Source organism: Hemiscyllium ocellatum, chromosome 24, assembly GCF_020745735.1.
Source record: "Hemiscyllium ocellatum isolate sHemOce1 chromosome 24, sHemOce1.pat.X.cur, whole genome shotgun sequence".
NCBI lineage: Eukaryota > Metazoa > Chordata > Chondrichthyes > Orectolobiformes > Hemiscylliidae > Hemiscyllium > Hemiscyllium ocellatum.
The window spans coordinates 43,449,001-43,472,888 of NC_083424.1; the positions used below are offsets into that span (position 1 = coordinate 43,449,001).

The 23,888-nt window shown below is 43.4% G+C and overlaps 1 protein-coding gene across 1 annotated transcript in view; it reads right to left on the reverse strand.

The window, feature by feature from the left end:
- hnf1a (HNF1 homeobox a) overlaps window positions 1-23,888 on the reverse strand; it is a 204,353-nt gene that overhangs the window by 85,736 nt on the left and 94,729 nt on the right. Inside the window, exon 5 of the mRNA XM_060844157.1 lies at window positions 10,978-11,132. Coding sequence (XP_060700140.1) covers window positions 10,978-11,132 — 155 coding nt within the window. The remainder of the gene's footprint in view (window positions 1-10,977; window positions 11,133-23,888) is intronic.

Below are 23,888 nucleotides of genomic sequence, written 5' to 3' on the forward strand. Positions count from 1 at the left end.
ACACCTGTCTGAACTCAACAAAATCGGGTGATAGCCATTCTCTGGTTCATTTACCAGGACAAGCCTTGATTAATCAGAGCCAACCTGTCTGGTTTAAAACTTAAACAAAACTTGGCTGTTAATTGTCAATCATTGTTAACTAGTGCATTCTCCATGGCAGCACCTCTACCAATCAGGTACCACCTGGCAACTACTCAGCAATCTCCATCAGACAATGAAAATGTTGTTTTTTCCCCATTACTGGTATTTCGTGTGAACTGTCCTGATGAGGGTGAAAATCTTTGACAAAATGAGTCTTTTTCAGTATACCCAAGCTCTGTACCAGCATACGACATCTTTTAATAGTACACTGGGCACAGTTGGCAACTCAGTGAATTTTATTCAGGGATTAACTAAGATATTCACACCGTGAAGGTCAATGATGGGGCTATTCTGAGTAAAACAACTAATCTCAGACAGGGTAGGAATCAGTACAATTGGCCAATACATTCCTGGCTTAAGGACAGAAGTATTAACCAGGTTTCCCACACCCATTCATTCTCCAACAACATTGGATACAAGTCTCAATGTAAGAACACTAAACACCAGGTTCAGCTATGGACTCCTTTATGGTTTAATGGGCTGTTAATAAGGACTGTTTAGGTTCATACACCAATTAATAGCCATTTAGGGAAGGTACTAGAGGGGAATGTGCCTACAGAATAAATGTCTGAGCAAAGAGGTATCACCATCAGGGAGGCAGGAAGGAGGATCATGGAGAAAGAGAGGAACAAAGCACTTCCTGACTATGTTTGTGAAGAACATAGAACATTTGGATCTTAGCCATCCTTTCAGTTAGCCTGGCAAGATCACTCCCAGTGGTTCAAAGAGGGCAGCTCACTGCCATGAGCTCAGGGTAATGAGGGATGGCCAATAATTGGCAACGATGCCCATATCTCGACACTGATTTATAAAAGGGGAAAAGTCACAACAATGCCCTAGTTCCTAGAGATAGGATGGAATTTGCTGTCAGCCAGGATATCAGGGACAAAGGATAATTTGAAATGTAACTCAGGCACTTTCAGGACACAACTGTTTCAAGATTAATGTTAACTTTAACTCAAGCTATAAAGGGCAAAATGGAATTTTTCCAAGAAGCACATTATTGAAGTGTCCCACATGAGACTCTTAGGTCTCAGTCCAAATACATGAGCAGACTCCGGCGCCAGTATTTCGAAGTGCATTTTATTTGCTGTACTTAGTGTGGGAGCTGGTGGATACCAGTGCCAGAATTCAGCTTTGGAGGAACCTTAACCAATGCCCTTAAGCAATAGGTATGAGGTTCATGCTCCTGAACTGACCACAGCACACGGTCCTGAGCATCATTCAAGTGGGTGAGAAAACAGAAATGTAATAGAAACAGAAAACAGTGCAGATAGGGGAACACGGTGGCTCAGTGGTTAGCATTGCTGCCTCACAACGCCAGAGAATCAGGTTCAATTCCAGCCTTGGGCGACTGTCTGTGTGGAGTTTGCATAGATTTGCTCTGGTTTCTGGTTAGGTGGTAAACTTGGGTTATGGGATATGCTAAGGTCAGTGCAGTCTCAATGGGCCAAATGGCTTCCTTCTCCACTGTAGGGGCTCTCTGAATCAATGAGATATGTTATTCTCCAGTTAAAAGCAGACAGCCTCAAAAACTGTGTTACCTACCTGGTGCCAACGGTCAGGAATTCTCTTCTGGGCTGGAGTGGGAGGGGAAGGATCCTGTTGTCATGGCCCACGTGGGTACCAATAACAGGCAGGGCCAGGAAAGAGGTTCTGCTGAGGGATTAGAATAGCATAACTCTATATGCTGGTTTTCCCCTTGAATTAGTATTCTCAGGAATTCTCTGGATGAATACAAGACAGACATTTTGACAAAATGCGCCATTTTCTTTCCAGCAATACCCAAGTCCTAACCTACCAAACGTAGAGTAAGTGTGACACTGGAAAAGCACAACAGGTCAGGCAGCATCCAAGGAGGAGAGTCGACGTTTCGAGCATAAGCCCTCGATCGGGAATGTAGAGGGGTGCGGTGGAGAAGGGAGCTGAGAGATAAATAGGGAGTGGGGGGAAGGTAGCTGGGAAGGCGATGGTGGGGGGTGATGGTTATAGGTCAGTGGGGAGGAGGACCAGATAGGTGGGAAGGAAGATGAACAGGTAGGACAGTTCAAGAAGGCGGTGCATTGGTTTTCATTTACCAAGCACATTTCCATGGCATACAATATTGCTTGTTCTGAATAATAAATGGTGAATTAGAATAACATTATATCCTTTACCTCAAAGACCACAATTCACATGAAGTCACAAACTGCAGGGAATGGGGGTGTCGGAAGAGGAATAGTTAATTACCCTATCAAAATGCCATAGTGTCACATCTTCCAGCTTACGATGTGTAACCAGCCACATCTTCACGATTGCTGAGAGTGGCACAGGCAGATTTCAGTTTGTCACCAAACATCTCCCTACCCCTTCTCTCCTCTCCAATGCTGTTAAACTGCTTGGCTGTGAATGGAATCACAACAGAGTTAGATCTTTTCTCTATTCATCATCATCATCAGAGGGTCAAAATTAATGGACAAACTGACAGAATCAAGGTTTTGCATTTAAAAGTGTGGAAAGGCCTGAATTTGGCCACATGTAAAATATACATCTTCATTTAAGCAATATGATATAATACATGACCAATAACTGTGCAGCTCCATGTAGCTACATGGTCATTTTTTCCTGCAAAAATGATCAGATCAGGGCAGAATATCATCTCAATTACTCTGAGACAACAGGAAATGATCTGTAGGAAATTGGACAGACTTTCTGGGACAGTTTAAACATTATTTTGGCAATTCGTTGTTTTCAAATAAAATGAAAGCAGCAGAAACTTTGGGTGGCTCTGCTGTCTCACAGCACCAGGGTCCCAAGTTCAATACCAGCCTTGGGTGACTGTGTGTTTGGAGTTTGCACATTCTCTCTGTGTCTGTGTGGGTTTCCTCCCAAAGATGTGCAGGTCAGGCGAATTGGCCATAATAAATTGCCTATAGTGTTAGGTGCATTAGTCAGAGGTAAATAGATCTGGTTGGGTTACTCTCTGGAGGGTTGGTGTGGACTGGTTGGGCTGAAGGGCCTGTTTCCACAGTGTAGGGAATCTAATCTAAACGTCTGGAGTTAATTTTGTGCCTGAAACTTCCAAATTAACCTTTAAGCTTAATATTTCTCTGCCTCATACAGTGAATATCAATTTTCTAAGTGGAAGGTTTATTTATCTCATATTATCTCCTCTCCATTTTGTAAACGGTTGTTAGAGTTCAATTAGAATGCTGTTAGATCTGATGGACTGGGGCAGGTTAAGACAGGTCCTCCAAGTTTGAGCCAAGATCCACACTGAAATGGAAATGTTTTTGTCTGCAAACCTGGTGGCAAATAAGTTACTGAAGGCTGCAAATACTTCAAACACCACGGGTGTATGAGCAAAGAGGAAACCAAAATTATTTGGAAGTGCTGGAAAGCAGGAGCCAGTGTCAACAACAGTAAAGATACCTCCACCACCAGAATTTCAACAAACATTTCCCGTTCAAAGTCACCTTCAAAGTGATATTTCTTTCCAAGCAGATTTCCTGACGTGATCCAATTCAGTCAGAGCCATCTGGTATCACATGACCCACCTGGTACACTGGCAGCCATTTTATCGGCCATTTTGAGTAATGACTGGACTGTAGAATTGTTGTGAAATAAGCAGGAAATGTGTCACCTGCAGCATATGAGAGGAAACAAAACCTGCATTTCTCGGACACTTTTCAATGTCCAAAGTACTTTATGGCCAATGAAGGGCCAGTTTGGCAATGCAGGGAATTGAGAAACCAATGTCCCACAAAATCCAGGAGGTTGGTGAGGGGTAAAAATCACCAGGACCATGGGGAGAACTCGCTTTCTCTTCTTCAAAATAGAGGCAGGTGATATCTTATCCGAGAGGGTAACCAGGAGCATAGTACTTTGGACAATTTCTTTTTAATGATTTGTTCACAGAATTACAGGCATCCCTGGTGAGGCCAGCATTTTTAGATTAGATTAGATTACTTACAGTGTGGAAACAGGCCCTTCGGCCCAACAAGTCCACACCGACCCGCTGAAGCGCAACCCACCCATACCCCTACATAACACTAGGGGCAATTTAGCATCTTTGGTCTGTGGGAGGAAACCGGAGCTCTCGGAGTAAACCCACGCAGACATGGGGAGAACGTGCAAACTCCACACAGTCAGTCAATTGAGGCAGTAATTGAACCCAGGTCTCTGGCGCTGTGAGGCAGCAGTGCTAACCACTGTGCCACTGTGCCGCCCATTTATTATCCCTCCATAATTGCCTTGGAGAAGGTGGTAGCGAGCTACCTTCTTGAACCACTGTAGTCCTTGGAGTGTAGGGACACTCCAGTGCTGGTAGGCAGGCGATTCCCATAATTCTAACCCACTGAGGAACTTGTGATACAAGGGCCAGGTCAGGGTGGTGTGTGACTTGGAGGGGAACTTGAAAGCGTTGTGTCCCCTTGCATTTGCTGCCCAAGGAGCCTTGGTAAAGTTATGGACCAGACAAAACCTCCCTCAAAATATTCAGAAGATAGTCTCAACCCTAGCTACTTCTTATTTTAAAGGTAACTGTCAGATGTTATGTTCCAGATGCAATTTGATTGGTCAAACTACTCGATATTAAGCAAAGCACAATTTATTCATATGCTACAGTTAAAATACAGCAAAAGAAAAAAAATAATAAAATAATTAGCTGTAACTCAGTCAAAATAAAAGTTACAGTAACTATTACTAATTAACTGTTCTGATATAATAATAACTCATAAACACACCCCTGGCAAAAGCAAAGGCAATAAAATAGATTGTCTCAACGCAACAACAGCAATCCAGGAGGGAAAGTATCAGGAGAACTGAAACCTATGAAAGTGAAAATCCTAGTTCTTTGAGAACTTTACTACACCCATTCAGGCTGCTTCTATTGTTTCAACTTAAACAAAAACTTACGCCTCACAAGCTGTTTACTTTATTGCTGTTCAAATCGACAACTTGGCACTGCTGTCTTAAAATCTCTGTTTTAAAAAAAAGGACTAAATGAACTGTTAAAGCTATTGTATTGCCATATGAATTACTGAAATGCATACCGTATAGGGTACATACTGCTACAACAGTGCATTAAGGGTGAAGGGAATAAATGGAGTGGATGTGCCCAGAAACTCCTTGCTCTGAATGGAGAACACCATCAACTCATCAAATGCCTGAATCAATTGCCATAAATCAAAGGTGCTATTTCCCTCAATGATAATTTTACTCGACAGATGAACCCAAATTCCATTGAAGTTTTGAGTAAAAGTATTGACAAAAAGAATTTCTACAATTACAATGTGCTTAATCACTTTGTACCAACGTAATAGTTCAGTGCTGCCCCTGTGTTTCTGACTCACACAAACTGCACTGGCTTGTATATGATTGTTTCCAAAGGACTTCACTCCACTTTACAACAATTGTGCACCTTACAGTGACTATCTAACTGGAGGTTGTACTCATCCATAAAGGCATGGCTCATTTAAAAAAAACCTCAAGGGATAGACGTAAACACACTTCCTGCTGTTTCCCCAGCCAGAACTAAAATGTATCACCTCCCACTGCCCTGATCACTGGGAGGACTTCCAAGAAATTTCAGAGCTGGTTTGTCTGAATTTGCAAGCTGAGCACTTGAGGCACAGTGGTACTGTCATTATCTCTAAGCTAGGACATCTGGATTCAAGTCCCACCTGCTCCACAGGTGTGTAATAACACCTCTGAACTGCTGGATTAGGAAAATATCTGCCAAACATGTTAGCATTAACATCAAGACATGGACTAGCATTGCATAATGTTCGGTGCAAATTTCTAATGCCTGAAGCTTCCCTCTTTGGTTACTGATAGAATCTACTGACAAAATTAATGAGCCTGTGCTATACTGATACAAAAGTAACAAATGCAATGAGTTAAGTCATTATTGTGGAAAAATAAGTGCCTACTTTTGCAAAATGACTGGAACTGACATTGCACAGCCGATTTCAACCCATTAATTTGCAGCAGGTGAAGGATTTCTTCAGTGTTCAAATGACTTTGATAGAAGGTTGTCTTGACCATTGTGTTATATGGAGCCAGCCCAGAAGAGAATTGCTGAGCTTTTGCCCCAGAGAGGTAGCACAGTCTTTGGGGCTGTCTGTTATTACTGGAGAAAACAGTATCTCATTGAATCATAGAGGCCCTACAGTATGGAAAGAAGGATGCCCCTACAGTATGGATCAAACTTACCTTGCTGTCACCACCTCATTCTTGCAATGGGAGCAGGAAAGAGATAGAATGAGGATAATTGCCTGGCATCCGTTTCTTTGCAGCTGTACTCTGACCTCACCAGTGTTGTGTTGTGACAAGAATGTCATTCCAGGAACACAAGCAAGTTCAGTCGCAGCAATCCAAGTTCGAGTTGAGTAATACGAGCAAAAGCAAAATGTTTGCTTTTGTTTGATTCTGTTGAAGGGATCATTCAGGCCTATTTAGCTTGGCTCAGCTCCTTGAACAGTCAGTACAGAGAATCCAAACATGTAAAATTAACTTGTATTGACAATTTCCCAGCAGCTTAGATTTCATCTACTGCACCCTCCTCTGAGTTTAAAAGCAAAAGAGACTTTATCATACCTTGAGTCAGCTTGATTTAGTTTGAAGCTCTCTTTTAAAACATTGTGGCCATTAGCTTTCTGAAGCACTGTTTGCAGAAGACCTATCTGTTCTCTTGAAGTCCTTGGATTTCCTCCTATCGGTGTTTGTTGTACTTTTTGGAAATGAAATGGCTAGTGTATTTACCCATGTAATAGCAGTCCCTGCTTTTCATAATAACCCACTTGATGATCAACACTTGTGGGCTGTATATAAATTCATCGAGGAGAAAGTGAGGTCTGCAGATGCTGGAGATCAGAGCTGAAAATGTGTTGCTGGAAAAGCGCAGCAGGTCAGGCAACATCCAAGGAACAGGAGATTCGACGTTTCGGGCATAAGCCCTTCTTCATTCCTGAAGAAGGGCTTATGCCCGAAACGTCGAATCTCCTGTTCCTTGGATGCTGCCTGACCTGCTGCGATTTTCCAGCAACACGTTTTCAGCCATATATAAATTCAATTTTTTATTTAAAAGCGAGTCTTTTAAAATTCAGCAAGTTGATCTTTCAATATATCTACACTGATGACGTCCCATGTGGGAAAAATGGTGGTTGATATCGGAACTCATGGTTTAGAATGTCATATAAAATAATGGTTTTGAGGAAGAGGACTGTTTCAGAAAGGGGATTGCAGAGCTAAGAGTCAAAACTGCTGAAGGTACAACCACCAATGGTGAAGTGATTAAAATTGGGATTCTTCAAGAGGCCAGAATTAGCAGAGTGCACAAATCGCAGATGCTGGTTAGGTTGTAGGAGATTACAGAGGAGCCAGGCAATGGAGGAGTTTGAAAACATTGAAGGTAATTCTGAAACTCAGCTGTTAGTTGAGCAGGAACTACAGTGAGTACAGGAGGGACTGGAGAAAGGGACACGGTCTGAGTCATGGCCTAATCCCAGTTGATGTTTGCACTGGGCAAAGGTGGATCTCAGACTGAAGTCAAGCCTGAGTGAAAGGAATGCAAAACAAAATCTGATCTAACAAGATGGCCTTTCATTGAAACACAAAGAGCAATGCAACAGATTTGGTTTTAACCATAAAATAGAAGTTCATTATGCAAAAGAACTGAAGATAAAGCAGAATAAACCCAAGCTATTTATACATAACACATGTTGAAAAATTTCAAATTTAAAATTTTGAAAAATTTAAAAGCCCACAGTAAAAATACAACCCCAGCTATCCCAACACTATATCTAACTGAATTCAAACACGAGACAGATTTCACTTTTGCATCACATCTAAAGATTAAACTTAACTGTTGCTTTCATGTCCTGGTATTAGGAGTTTTGTAATTCTTATACTGACATAAACATTTCCTACAGAACTAAACCAGTGTTTTTCTTTGCGAAAAACTGTTCAGGGTACCTAACTTCCAATTGGATATCTGCAAACTGAAGCCAAAAGCTTTCTAAGCTATGGGTTCTCTCCTCTCTCCTGATAAAAAAAACTTTCATCCTTCTAAACAGAAAACAAGCTAATACTCCGTAATGTTACTCTGTCCGCTCACAAAACTCTCCAGACACAAACAAATCTGTTATTACTGCAGGCACGCCTTCTCCCATACTAGTTAACACAAAAACCCGGCTCTAGAAAAACTGAGAAGTTATCTTTAAATCACCTTATGCGCACAGAATAAAACCAACATGCCACTAGTTCAAAACCCAAATTCAAAAAATAAACAATATTATAGTTTATATAAATTACACCCTTTGCTGTACAACTGCCCCACTTAAGAATGAAAATATACTCTTGGGATGCATTTTACTTATCCATCCAAAAATTACCAAAACACTATTTTTATCCGACATATTATAAGTTTATTGTCAATATGTTATTCCTGTCAGTTACCCAGCAACCATATTTTTCACAAGTCAATGAGAACCACATCACTCAGTGTCCTTCATAGGTGCTCTCAATGAAGTATTGCCATAACATTTTCTTTTCCAGGCACATGGACAGTTTTCAAATTATATGGTTGGAGAATTAAGCACCACCAAATAATCAAAAGTGTGTGTCTCAAAATCTCTCAAAGAAAATCACAAAGTGTTGTGTTCAATAGAAACAACACGATCTTCCACATTGTTGGTAATGTATATTTCAAAATGATGTAAAGCCAACATAAAACTCATTGTCTTCTTCTCAATCATTGAATATTTTTACTGACATGCTATCAGTTTCTTTGAAAAATGACTAACAGGCTGCTCGATCCCCATTTCATCACCTTGCAGTCAAACGGTCTCCACGCTGCTGTCACTGGCATCAATAACCAGCTTGAATGGCTCCTCATAATTTGGTATGGATAGAGCAATTGCAGTTCTTAGCACAGCTTTCAGGTTTTCAAAGCTGCTCTAATACAGAAGAACCTTGATTATCCAGCGTTCGATTAACCAAATTTTCGGATTATCCGAACAAGATCGCAAGGTCCCGTTGCGTGGCTAACTATGTTATCTGGCATTTGATTAACTGAATGAAATACTCCCCCCTCATGTCCTTTGGATAGTCAAGGTTCCTCTTTACTCCCATACCCATTCAAATTTTCTCTTTCCCTTCAACAAATTTGTTACAAGGTGCGGCATCAATGCTGAAGTTCAGGGTGAGCATGCAATAAAATCCACTCATGAACGTAACATAAAATTTCATGTTTTGTCCTAGGGGTGGCAAAATCCAAAATACCATTTGCTTTCACTTCTGTAGGTAAAGTGTGGCCCAAATAAGTCATTTTTGCTTCGGCAAATTCACTCTTAGCCAGCTTTATAATCAAACTCCATTTTCATCATCAATTAAACCATTAAGTAAATGATTTTCCCAGGTTTATCTAAAAATAACCAAATCATCGATGTAAACAACATTTTATAGTCTCTCAATTTATTGGCTAACTGTTGAAACATGTCGAAATGCTGACATATTTTCATTCCAAATGACATGACTTTGCCTTGGATAAAATCCATCTGGTGTGAACAAAGCCAACATTTCTTTCCTTCTATCAGCCAACAGAACTTACTGTTACTGATAAGAGAGAATGTCACAGCTGTACTGAGGAAGAACACCTTGGGAAGGCTCATGCGATGAGACCATATGGGTAGCGCTCAGGAATAGGAAGGGTGCAATCGTTTTGATGGGATTGCCCTACAGGCCTCCCAACAGCCAGCGGCTAATAGTGGAACAGATATGTGGACAGATAAGTAAATGGCAGAACCCTTAGTAGCATCATCTTACAATGGAATCTAGGCATACAGATCCACAGTTCCTTGAAAACAACATTGCAAGTGGATAAGGTGGTGAAAAAGGCATATGGCATGCTCATTGGATGATTGTTAGATGAATTTTACTGGACTACGTTGGGCTGGAAGTAAGGCACAGAACAAGCAATAATGCCGCTTGACTGGCAACATGTCATTATCTGGCGAGAAACTCACCCTGAAGCCTGGCCAGTACAGACATGATGGGCCAAATGGCCTCCTTCTGGAACTGTGAAGTTCTATGATTCTATAAAAGGATATAAATATGCAGTGCGATGCTCCTATTGCGCAATCTGAAACACCAACCTGTGTGAAAATTTGCCTCTCAGGTCCCTTCTAAATCTTTCCCCTCTGACTGTAAACCTATACCCTCCAGTTTTTGACTCCCCTCCTCTGAGAAAAAGACCCAGCTATCCATGTTCCTCATGATTTTATAGACTTCTATAAGGTCATCCCTCAGCCTCCGATGCTCCAGGAAAAACAGCCCCAGCTTATTCAGCCGTTCCCTGCAGCTCAAACCCTCCAATCACAGCAACATTCTTGTAAATCTTTTCTGAACCCTTCCAAGTTTAACAAAGCCTTTCCTATAGCAGAGAGACCAGAATTATGCGCAGTATGTCAGAAGTGGTATCACCAATGTCCTGTACAGCCACAACATGACGTCACAACTCCTATACTCAATGCACTGACCAACGAAGGCAAATGTACCAAATGTCTTCTTCACCACCCTGTTTATCTGCGACTCCACTTTCAAGGAACTATGCATCTGCACCCCTAGGTCTCTTTGCTTGGCAAAACTACCCAGGGCTCTACTATTAACTGTATAAGTCCTCCCCTGGTTTGCCTTTCCAAAGTAAAAACTAAATCAATTTAATGTGTACGATATGAGCAAGTTTGATTACTGAGTCTGTGGCATGAAAGTGCAGTGAAGACACACCTTAACTTCCTCGTTGACAGCACCATTTTCTGTAACTGAGTATGATTCAATAATTCCAGACAAACTTACCAGTTTGGTATCAGTCGTTAACAAGCTATGGCTTGGCTCCAGACCTGGAGGAGAAACAGGCTGCAGTACAGTGTGAGTTGTCACCATGGTGCTGTTACTCTGATGACTCACAGATGTAGGCACATCATTGGAAGCTTGCTGCCCGTATCTTATACCTGTCACAAGAAAAGAAAAGAGAACTTAGGGGATTTGTTGAAAAGCACCTATTGTGAGTGCAGAAAGCATCAGCTCTATCAACATCTTGTGGTAATGTTGTATACTGAGGGTCAAATATTGGTCACTGCATGTTGTTTTAGTTCTGAGTATGATGGGGTTAAGAAAATTGGTGTGTAATTGACCACATTATTTAACATTTACAACATTCAAATCACATCACAATACATGTATTATGACTTGTTCATCTGTGGCGTCTTTGTCATTGGGTTGGTGAACAACGAGTACTTTTGTGTTCACTCTTGGTGCTGTTGCTAGCCATCGCCAAATATGGAATAAAATTAATTTGCATTTATGAATAGATGTAAACATCCCAAAGGAAACTGCAGAGGGATGGGGGATAGCAAGGGAAAAAGAGTGGTAAATAAACACAATAAGTGATGGAATTGATGCTGAAACCTGATGGGAAATGCAGGAGAGTTAGCTGAACATTTGACCAATAAGATAGACTTTTACTGGTTTTTTAAGGCTAGAAAAGTTTAATGAAGGAGTATCAGAAAGCGGGAGAAAAAGAATTCACAATACATCTTACAGAACAGAGTGGACACTCGAGAGAGAGTTATTTGAATAGAGAACCCTTAATCTCCCTCTAAACCCTAGGATGAATATGCTGAGCTATGTCAAAATTCACATTTCCAGTTGTCTTGTCAATATCTGGTTTTAATGTAATAAGGTAATTTTTAGGACAAGTAATCGTGCATGATGTTAACATCCAGTGAACTATACTTACTATGATTTTGGTTTACATAAGTTTGTAATTAGTAACATTTGAAAAGGTCACTTGGCTGAGCAACTGAAAATAGTTTGGCTTTGCTTGGACATTCAGTTACCTTTCCCGCTGGGCACTCGCCTGTCTCTCAATTTATTTAAGGCCCACATTTTTACACTTTTTAAAACAAGCTACAAAATCAGTCAAACTTGGATCAATCTTTATGACCTTGTATGTCTGGGAGATGGGTTTGACTCCAGACCAGGGTGAAAGTCACTGTACAATAGCTGCCAAGTATTACATTAATTTAAGCAATGTCTATTCAGTTGGTGCAACACCAAGCTACCTTCAATTCAGAGATGCTGAGATCAAAATGGCAGCATATTGGAGAACCCCAGGCTAATGGTCTGGGGACATGCGTTCAAATCCCACCATGGCAGAAATTTGAAATCAACAAAAATGTGGGATAAAAGTCTAACAGTTCAGATCATTGTTGATTGTCATAAAAACCCTGTCCTTTAGAGAAGGATTATCTGCCTTCCTTATCTGGTCTGGCATGTCACTAAGTGACTCCGGACCCAGAGCAATGTGGTCGACTCTTAATTGCCCTATGGGGCAATTAGGAACAGGCAACAAGTGTTGTCTGAGCCAGAGTTGCCCACATCCAAACATTAACATGCTGGAATGGGAAATACCAATGTCACACTGGTGAATCAGGGAGGTGCTGTTCTGACACGGCAGGAAGCATTGCTCAGCATCTAACCCATAACAGCTGATATGCTGCTGACACTAGGGACAAGCGTTGGGAAGATACGGGTGAATCTTTCAGCCCTGGAACAATGTGAGCAGTGGTTAGTCAGTTGGGAAATTACAATGAGTTCAGTTAATTGACATTCTTACTCAGGGTGGCATGGTGGCTCAGTGGTCAACACTGCTGCCTCACGGTGCCAGGGACCTGGGTTCGATTCCCGCCTCGGGTGATTGTCTGTGTGGGAATTGCACATTCTCCTTGTATCTGCATGGGTTTCCTCTGGGTGCTCTGGTTTCCTCCCACAATCCAAAGATGTGCAGGTTAGGTAAATTGGCCATGCTAAATTGCCCAAAGTGTTCAGGGATGTGTAGGTTAGGTGTATTAGTCAGGGATAAAATGTAGAGTAATAGGGAATGGGTCTGGGTGGGATACTCTTCGTAGGGTCGGTGTGGACTTGTTGGGCCAAATGGCTTGTTTCCACACTGTAGAGATTCTATTCTATTCTCACTTTGCGCAAAGATGGATGCTCAAAGCATCTCTATCTTGCCTTGTCCTTTTGTGCATTGCCACCTCATTCACAACTTATAGCACCACATTATTCCTGCCTTGCCTGGCATTGTAGTGCAATACCAGGTCAGAAAGCCTGTCTCTGTAGTGATCCGTCAAGGGTGTGGGATACATTGCTGTACAGTACTGTGCTGTGTCAATCCCACACCAGCACCATGTCCAGCAAACACACTCCACGTGCTTCAACCCAATCACCATCTCTCAAAGTCGAAGGGGAGCAGTTCTCAGTCAAATTAAGGAGTCCATTGTAAGTCATTGGCAATGCATAAAGGAACATGAATGTTTGGAGGAGTCGTTGGCGGGAAGCGGAGGGAGGGGGTGGGGTGGTAGAGGCACCTAGACTGAGAGGCTGAGCCTGCAACTCACTCCATCTGGCTGTAACTTTGCTGCTTTCCATCACCATCCCTTCCATCACCGTCCCAATCACACATGTGCAATTGAAAAAGCCAGCCTCAATGGGATCTGTTGGTTTTCAAGTTTTGGGCAGGGCAATTAGAGGCCAAATGTCCTGCCCAAATGCATGCTTTCCCCCCAGCTCAGCTCAGGTAGAGGGTAGCAGATGGAGTGGAGGTGGAAGCCAATGCACCTCTGGGCTGTCCTCAGAGGAGATAGCTAGGGGCCCTTAAGGGGTTCCTCTTCTGGCTGGGTGCCCTATCACCTTGTAAAGAAAGAGGCACCTGGAGTGAGGTCCGCCTGAGCGCCAGTGGTGAGAGTGATAGAGTGCAGGACTGTGCACACACCCAGGGATTATCACGTGTGCTGGACCACCACCAGGTCCCTTCCTGACTGGGGCTGAGTAGGTGCTTTGACTCTGGCAGCCCTCCAAGTGCCAGCACCCCATGGCTTTTCATCCCCTACCAGCTGTAGAGATCATGGAAGCCCTACAGTATGGAAGCAGACCATTCGGCCCATCAAGTCCATTCCAACCCTCCAAAGAGCATCCCACCCAGACCCACCTCATCCCTGTAATCCCATGGATGATACACCTAACCTGCACATCTTTGGACTGTGGAAGAGACCAGAGCACCTGGTAGAAATCCAGGCAGATATGGGGAGGGCGTGCAATGTCCACACAGTCGGCCAAGGGTGGAATCGAACCCAGGTGCCTGATGTTCTGAGGCAGCAGTGCTAACCACTGAACTTCTGTGCTGCCTTATGCATCAGTGATGTGTTTGCCTGCCAGGACATGTAGAACCTAGCATCACCACATGAGGGGTCACAGCCCTCTGCAGCTAAGGCAAGGATGCTCTCCTAGAGACAGAGAAGAGATGAATGTCAGGCTCAACACCACCCACCTTGGTCCTTTCTGAGCTATTGTGGGCTGTTTTCTCCTGGAACAGTTGGGATGCTGTTTGGAGGTTCAGGGTGACTCGATAAGCTGAGTGGTCACTATCTGCATTGTAGGGATTCCATGATGCAAGGACAGGGACTGAGTGAGATGAAACTGGCTGGCACAGCTGTGTGTGCTGGTGAGGGAGAGATGGCAAAATGCCCTAAATGGGTGCAGAGGGCAGGAAGGCTTTGTGGCCTAGTGTGGTGGGGCCACAATAATTGGAAGATGCTGCATGCAGTAGTGCAGCAGATGTTAGCCTTGGTGAGAGGTAGAGTGAACATGAAGCAGCAGAGTGCATCTGGTGGTCCTTACTGTGTCAGGGTGGAGACGGTCATTATTCATCTTCCCATGTTGTTGGATGTTCCTCTAGGCTGTCAACGGCACAGTGACCCTTTCAGAATCATAGAATCCCTACAGTACAGAAACAGGCCCTTTGGCCCAACAAGTCCACACCTACCCTCAGAAGAGTAACCCACCCAGACCCATTCCCCTACCCTATTGTCCTATATTTACCCCTGACTAATGCACCTAGCCTACACCTCCCTGGACAATTTAGCATGGCCAATTCACCGAACCTGCACATCTTTGGATTGTGGAAGGATACCCAGGGCAGACACAGGGAGAATGGGCAAACTCCACACAGACAGACAGTCACCCGAGGCTGGAATCGAACTCAGGTCCCTGACACTGTGAGGCTGCAGTGCTGACCACTGGGCCACCATGCCGCCCTTTGTTTTAATGGCACTTTGCTGGCAATTTCAGCTCAACATGACAGAGTTGGTGCCACTGCCTTCCCTCCTGCTCCTAAGGAAAGAGGACGACTTTCCTTTCCATCAAAGCATCGAAGTCCCAGCTGGGTGCCAATTGCCCTGCTTACCCATGTCTTCCAGAATCCAGCAACAGTGCACTCTGAATGGCATTGCCTGGTTGAGTACTGTGCCAATGGCATGAAACCCAGAAGGTCCCAGCAGTGGTCAGTACTTCTACCACCAGTGAGAAAACAGTGCCATTGAGGTAGGGTGCATTCACACAGAGGAATAGTGTGAGGTAACTTGCTCAAGCTTATAGAGGGAAGCGCTTCATTGAATCCTCCCAAAAACTGACACTTAGCTGATTTTGGGTAAAATTTCTGCCCCTGGTCTACAACAGCACCAAATACACCCGGTTGCTAAAGTGGCTGAGATACATTAACGTATGGGCTTGTTAGTGGATGACTAAACCAAAGAATGTCAATCCCATCATGCAGATTGAGAATTTGAATTCAGTTTTAGTTAAAAGAATTTTGCATTGCCTTAAATATCCAGCTAGCTTACTCGTATCATTTAAGGAAGAAATTATCCATTAAATTAAATGGCGAAAGTTTGATACTGACATTAAAAGTGATCATGAAGACATCGGGTCATTCTGAATATCTAAATGGTTCATTCATATCCTTCAGTTAAAAAAAAATTGGATAATCCTCCGAAGATAGACCTACATGACATGTGAAATCTGAGCTTGTAAGGTGTCTCCATGTTTGAAACTTTGGAAATAATTTTAAACTAACTCATTGGCACCTCATATGATCTTGGTGGCTGAGTGGTTAGCACTGCTGCCTGAGAACGCCAAAGACCTTGGTTCAGGTGACTGTCTGTCTGTGTGGAGTTTGCACATTCTCTCCATGTCTGCGTGGATTTCCTCCCACAGTCCAAAGCTGTGCTTAGGTGAATTGGCTATGCTAAATTGCCCATAGTATCACAGGGATGTGCAGGCTAGGTGGATTAGCCATGGGAAATGTGGGGTTACAGGGATGGGGTGGGTCTGGGTGGGATGCTCTTCAGAGGTTTGGTGTAGACTTGATGGGCTGAATGGCCTGCTTCCACACTGTAGGGATTCTATGATTTGGGGACATCAATGTTGAACAAAATTAAGGGAATATTTAAAAGTGGAATTGCAGCTGATCTCACCATGTTTCCCAGTGGAAAGGTTAGGTTCAATTTCAAAATAAATCTCTTTGTCTGTCAGTTGTAATATTTTTAATTAACGTGCAAATGCATTGGATTATCAAAAATTATTAATTTCAAGCACTGATGAAAAGTAATATTTCTTGTCCCCTGTTCTTTTGAAGAACACCTTCTGTAACAGTGATGTATTTATGGCCATAATGACCCTTCACTCCTTCTGAACAAAAGCATCAATTTTGAGACACCAACAATTGGGCTCAGACTGCTCAAATACATTTCACACAGGATTCCTATAGCTGACAGACAGAAGAGGCTTTTATCCTCAGCCAGTCCCAAAGATGACAGGCCAGTGCCTAACCTATTTCATTGCTCGGTCCCCTGATTAAATACACTGTAAATTTAAAATAGCACACACACGCACAGACACATACACACAGTACATTTTTATCTACTAACACAGGCTGACTCAATAAAAATGAACAGTTACTAATGGTGTAAGCAATAAGGATGGGATTTTTGGTATCACTGTGCAACAGACCTTGGCAATTAGAAAAAAAAATCCAGCTTTCCAATTCTGAAGCTAATTAATCAGCCGTCGCATCTGAATTCATATAGGCACCATTCCACAATATCAAGTAAGCCCACGCTTTACATTAATGTGAAATAAAACTTAGAAAATTACTTACTTTGAGGAAGTTGGAAAAATGATATGGAATTTGTCAAATGCCAAGAAGAGCAAAGGCAGTCAGAGGAGCACAGCAGTGTTAATGTAAATGGGTAATTGTGACCAACATCATCCACAGCACTGAACTATTGTAACATCTGAATCAGGGCCAACACTGATACAGGTCTCTGCAAAGGAGACTACAGGAATGATGAAAGGTGGATTAATAAGCTTTTAGTTATCTGGATGGCATTTTAACAAAGTTCCCAAAGCACAGAAATATTGCACGATGTTGGCACTGTAGTGTGTGATCTGAGCATTGGTGTTTCCATGCATGTAAATGCAATACTGCTTCAACAATGCAGAGAACAGAACCTACTGAAAGCAACACAATTAACGTTGTGCCTGCAGAGTGGAGAGATAAATGCGAGGGGTGGTGGTGGGGGTGGGGAGAAAGTAGCATGGAGTAAGAGCTTCGGGGCAGAGGAGATGACATAGGGAATGCAGTGAGAGAGAGACAGAGAGAGAGAGAGACTCACTGAGATTCTTGTAGAGAGAGAAGGAAAACTTCTTCAAGGCAGGCATCCTTGCAAGAGGATTCGCAGTAGGGTTAAAATCAACGAGGGTAAAAACAAGGACTGCAGATGCTGGAAACCAGATTCTAGATCAGAGTGGTGCTGGAAAAGCACAGCAGGTCAGGCGGCATCCGAGGAGCAGGAAAATCGACATTTCGGGCAAAAGCCCTTCATCAGGAATGGAGGCAGGGTGCCTGCAGAGTGGAGAGATTTTCCTGCTCCTCGGATGCTGCCTGAACTGCTGTGCTTTTCCAGCACCACTCTAATATAGACTCTGGTTTCCAGTATCTGCAGTACTTGTTTTTACCTCATTGATTTTAACCCTACTGCAAATCCTCTTGCAAGGATGCCTGCCTTGAAGAAGGTTTCCTCCTCTCTCTACAAGAATCTCAGTGAGTCTCTCCACTCTGCAGGCACCCTGCCTCTATTCCTGATGAAGGGCTTTTGCCCGAAACGTCAATTTTCCTGCTCCTCAGATGCTTCCTGACCTGCTGTGCTTTTCCAGCACCACTCTATTCTAGACTCTGGTTTCCAGCATCTGCAGTCCTTGATTTTACCCTGTTTTAATCTTGCTGCCTGGTTATATGCTTCTTTTTCCTCCTCCTCATTTCTGCCAGAAGCTGATATCTCCACTGTCCTGCTCTGCCTTTCTTGAGGCTGCCACCATCTTGGTGAATCACTGAAGATGGTTGTTTAGTCAGTGAGAAAGAGCAGAAAAGAAATTTTCACTTGTGAGGGGGTGGATCCCAAATTAAGGCTCATTAACATATATAAGCACAATAAATTCAATAGGAAATTCAGGAGAGACCCAAAACTGTGATAAAGATTTGGCAAGCATTGCTATCATAAAGAATAGTGGAGCTAAATGGCATAGATATATTTATGGACAAGGTCATAGAATCACTGCAGTGCAGATACAGGCCATTCATCCCATTGAGTCTGCATCAACTTCCTGCAGAGTATCCCACACAGACACATATAGAACGTGCAAACACCACACAAACAGTCAGCCAAGGCTGGAATTGAACCTGGGTCCTTCGTGCTGTGTGGCATCAGTGTTAACCACTTAGCCACCATGTTGTTACTGAGGTGAGTAAGGAATAGATGGATATGGACAGAGACCTGAAGAAGAATCATACTGGATTTGAAACATTGATTCTGCTCACAGACCCTGCTGAGTTACTCCAGCACTTTGCCTTTGTTCCAGATTTCCATTGTCCACAGTCATTTGTTTTTGAAAAGATGGATATGCTGGAGGGTGAGACAAGGAACCATGTTGGGAACTTGTGTGTAGACAAGTCGAGCTGGATGGGCTGTTTCTGTGCTGTAGGCCAAATGTGGTACTTAATATCTCACCAAAGTGTTTCACTTCAGTGTCAGCCATTTGTGTGTGCAGCAGAACTGGGATAAGTCAGACATACTGGAGAGGCCAAGGGAAATTGGGTGACTGCTTTGAGGAATACCTCTGTTCAGTTAGAGTCATAGAGATGTACAGCATGGAAACAGACCCTTCAGTCCAACTCGTCCATGCCGACCAGATATCCCAACGCAATCTAGTCCCACTTGCCAGCACCCGGCCCATATCCCTCTAAACCCTTCCTATTCATATACCCATTCAAATACCTTTTAAATGTTGCAATTTTACAGCCTCCGCCACTTCCTCTGGCAGCTCATTCCATACACGTACCACCCTCTGCGTGAAAACGTTGCCCCTTAGGTCTCTATCTTTTCCCTCTCACCCTAAACCCATGTCCTCTAGTTTTTGACTCCCTGACCCCATCCATGCCCCTCATAATTTTGTAAACCTCTATAAGGTCACCCCTCAGCCTCCGATGCTCCAGGGAAAACAGCCCCAGCCTGTTCAGCCTCTCCCTATAGCTCAAATCCTCCAACCCTGGCAACATCCTTGTAAATCTTTTCTGAACCCTTTCAAGTTTCACAACATCTTTCCAATAGGAAGGACCAGAATTGCACGCAATATTCCAACAGTGGCCTAACCAATGTCCTATACAGCCGCAACATGACCTTCCAACTTCTGTACTCAATACTCTCACCAATAAAAGAAAGCATACCAAACGCCTTCTTCACTATCCTATCTATCTGTGACTCCACTTTCAAGGAACTAGGAACCTGCACTCCAAGGTCTCTTTGTTCAGCAACACTCCCTAGGACCTTATCATTAAGTGTATAAGTCCTGCTAAAATTTGCTTTCCCAAAATGCAACACCTCACATTTATCTGAATTAAACTCCATCTGCCACTTCTCAGCCCATTGGTCTATCTGGTCAAGATCCTGTTGTAACCTGAGGTAACCCTCTTCGCTGTTCACTACATCTCCAATTTTGGTGTCATCTGAAAACTTACTGACTGTACCTCTTATGCTCGCATCCAAATCATTTATGTAAATGGCAAAAAGTAAAGGACCCAGCACTGATCCTTGTGGCACTCCACTGGTCACAGGCCTCCAATCTGAAAAACAACCCTCCACCACCACCCTCTGTCTTCTACCTTTGAGCCTGTTCTGTATCCAAATGGCTAGTTCTTCCTGTATTCTGTGAGATCTAACCTTGCTAATCAGTCTTCCCTGGGGAACGCTGTCGAATGCCTTACTGAAGTCCATATAAATCACATCTACCGATCTGCCCTCATCAATCATCTTTGTTACTGCTTCAAAAAACTCAATCAAGTTTGTGAGACATGATTTCCCATGCACAAAGCCATGTTGACTATCCCTAACCAGTCCTTGCCTTTCCAAATACATGTACATCCTGTCCCTCAGGATTCCCTCCAACAACTTATCCACCACCGAGGTCAGGCTCGCTGGTCTATAGTTCCCTGGCTTGTCCTTACCACCCTTCTTGAACAGTGGCACCACGTTTGCCAACCTCCAGTCTTCCGGCGCCTCACCTGTGACTACTAATGATACAACTATCTCAGCAGTTCTCAAATATCACTTGAAGCATTAATTCTCTGACCTAATCTTACCATGATCTCTCTCTGTGTTCAGCCTCCTATGCCATTCCAATAAAACTCAATGGATGTTCATCTCTCTTGAAATCTCCCAAACTCAACATTAAGTTCAACAATCCCTGATCTTAACCATTGCTCCCATTTTCAGAGACAGCCACAAGTGATAATGAATTGTATTTCCCATTTTGACCTCTGCAGACACAGCTTTTGTTTCTTTACTTGTCCCATCACCATCCACGGTCACCACGGACCATCGGCCCTTTTGTTACTGAATCAGTCTACTCTTTCAGACACCTTCCTTTTGGTTTCTCCCCTCCTCGCCACCCATCTAAAACCTGTTACATTTCCAACTCACCTAGGTCTGTGACTTGAAGCATGTCTCTGACTTCACTGAACAGCTGAGTATTTCAAGTAATACCAGTTTTAAATGTCAGATTCTGAGCATCCACAATGTTTTGCTTCCCTGCTGAGCTAACTCATCACTTGACTGCTTCTCTGAAGAGGTTGATTCAAAAATATCTTTGGATTGAAGCATGATCGTTAGTACCAGGCTCTTGCAGTGTCCCTGCCTCTGAGCCAGGACCCACCTTATCCTGAAGTGTGTCTTAATATCCGTGAATAGGTTGATTAGAGAACATGTACTCAATACTTGAATGTCTTGAATTGCAGTGGTAATGTCCCTGCCTTGAAACCAGAGGTTTGGGTTCATTTCCCACCTGTCCCAGAGATCCAGCATAACACATCCAAACAGACTGATGAAAATGACTGTAAATCCCATCCTCCATTATATGAAAGAGAGTTCCCCAGGCCCATTTTATCATGCAGTTGTGAAAATATGGTTGGCTTACGTTGCAACATACAATTACTCTCAATGAAGCCCAAATGCATTTATGATGACTTTTTAATGTCAATAGAAAGATTTGCATTAGAAACAGGAAACATTTCCACGACTGCATTTTCTTAAACCTCCTCAGGGTGAATAGAAGGGCGAGCGCTGACACAGACTGGGCTTCCCAATCTCAAACAAGAAGGACCTGAAGCAGGCTTTAGGTTTTCACTTCCAGATGGTCTAAAGCCCATTTCTGGGATGAGCTTTGGATGCTTATGGCTTAGACTTGGGTAGACAGGCAAGAGGCTGGAAGAATACAGCAAGTTGGCAACAATCAGGAGGTGCAGAAGCTGACGTTTCGGGTGTAACCCTTCTTCACGTTACACCAGAAACGTTGACCCCCCCCCCCCCCCGATGCTGCCTGGCTTGCTGTGTTCTTCCAGCCTCCTGCCTGTCTACTTTGGATTGCAGGTTTTTTTGTCTCTATCATTTCGACTTGACCAGTATGGCAAATGATGCACTAACCACACAGAGTGGGTATGTGTATATGTGACCTATAATATTGGATACTTTGTTTTTCATTTTCTGCCTATAAAATGCTGCAACACCAACTCATTGCCAGACTGGTAAACCTGAGGACATGTAAACAATGGATCAATGGGTTTGAGGCTATATATATAGAAAGAGAAAAACTTCAAGGTAAGATACAGCATCAGTTCAGCGCCTTCCTTGGGCTTCAGCTGTTTAACTAAGGTTTTTACATTGAGATGTTTGTTAATGAGATTTACAAGAAACTTTCAGCACAACTCAGCCTATATTTTAGCAAAATGTGCTGGTTCAGGACATTCAGAGCCATACACAGCAGAAAATAGGTCCTTAAATTCAATTCCCAGTCTGTGTTGCTCACTGAATCCAGCTAAAGTAGTGGCAGGAATTCTAAAATTGGCCTCAGTGTTTCTGGGTCTCCAGAGAAGAGAGCTGTTCAAGGTTTATCGCTCCACAACAAATATGCAGTAACTCCTTACCAGGACGTGCATCTCAATGGATAGTACAGTATATCACAGAATTCCTACAGTGTGACCCAACGAGTCCACACGGACTCTCCGAAGAGTAACCCACACAGAACCATTTCCCTACCCTATTAGTCTCCATTACCCCTGACTAATGCAACTAACCTACATTTCCCTGAACAAATGACCAAATCACCTAATCTGCACATCTTTGGATTGTTGGAGGAAACCAGAACGCCCACAGGAAACCCATGCAGACACGGGGAGAATGTGCAAACCTCACACAGACAGTCACCTGAAGCTGTATTCAAACCCAAGTCCCTGGCGCTGTGAGGCAGCAGTGCTAAACACTGAGCCTCTGTGCTGCTCCAAACATGGAACGCTTCACAAATTTGCATGTCATTCTTGTGCAGGGGCCATGCTAATAGGATGCCAGTATTGAGCATGACCTCCAAAGATCTGTCAGGAATCATGATTAAAGCCTCTTTGTGATAACAGTCCATTGCTATAAGATGTCAGAGGGTGAGCCAGGAACGAGGCAATCAATACATTTAAAGAGAGTCATAGAGATGTACAGCAGAGAAACAAACCATTCGGTCCAACTTGTCCATGCCAACCAGATATCCCAACCCAAACTAGCCCTACCTGCCAGCACCTGGCCCATATCGCTCCAAACCCTTCCTATTCATATACCCATCCAGATGCCTTTTCAATGTTGCAATTGAACCAGCCTCCGTCACTTGCTCTGGCAGCTCATTCCATACATGCACCACCCTCTGTGTGAAAAAGTTGCCCCTTAGGTCTCTTTTATATCTTTCCTCTCTCACCCTAAACCTATGCCCTCTAGTTCTGGACTCCCCCACCCCTGGGAAGAGACCTTGTCTATTTATCCTATCCATGCCCTTCATGATTTTATAAACCTCTATAAGGTCACCCCTCAGCCTCCGATGCTCCAGGGAAAACAGCCCCAGCTGATTCAACACCACCCCCCCAACCCCGAGCTCAAATCCTCCAACCCTGGCAACATCCTTGCAAATCTTTTCTGAACCCTTTCAAGAGGAAGCAAGATAACTGTAAAAAGAAATGAGACCAAGCAGACCACATATGGGCTCAAAGGGAGATGAAAATGTGTTGCTGGAAAAGCGCAGCAGGTCAGGCAGCATCCAAGGAACAGGAAATTCGATGTTTCGGGCATAAGCCTGAAGGGCTTATGCCCGAAACGTCGAATTTCCTGTTCCTTGGATGCTGCCTGACCTGCTGCGCTTTTCCAGCAACACATTTTCAGCTCTGATCTCCAGCATCTGCAGACCTCACTTTCTCCTCAAAGGGAGATCCCAAGGTCACTACA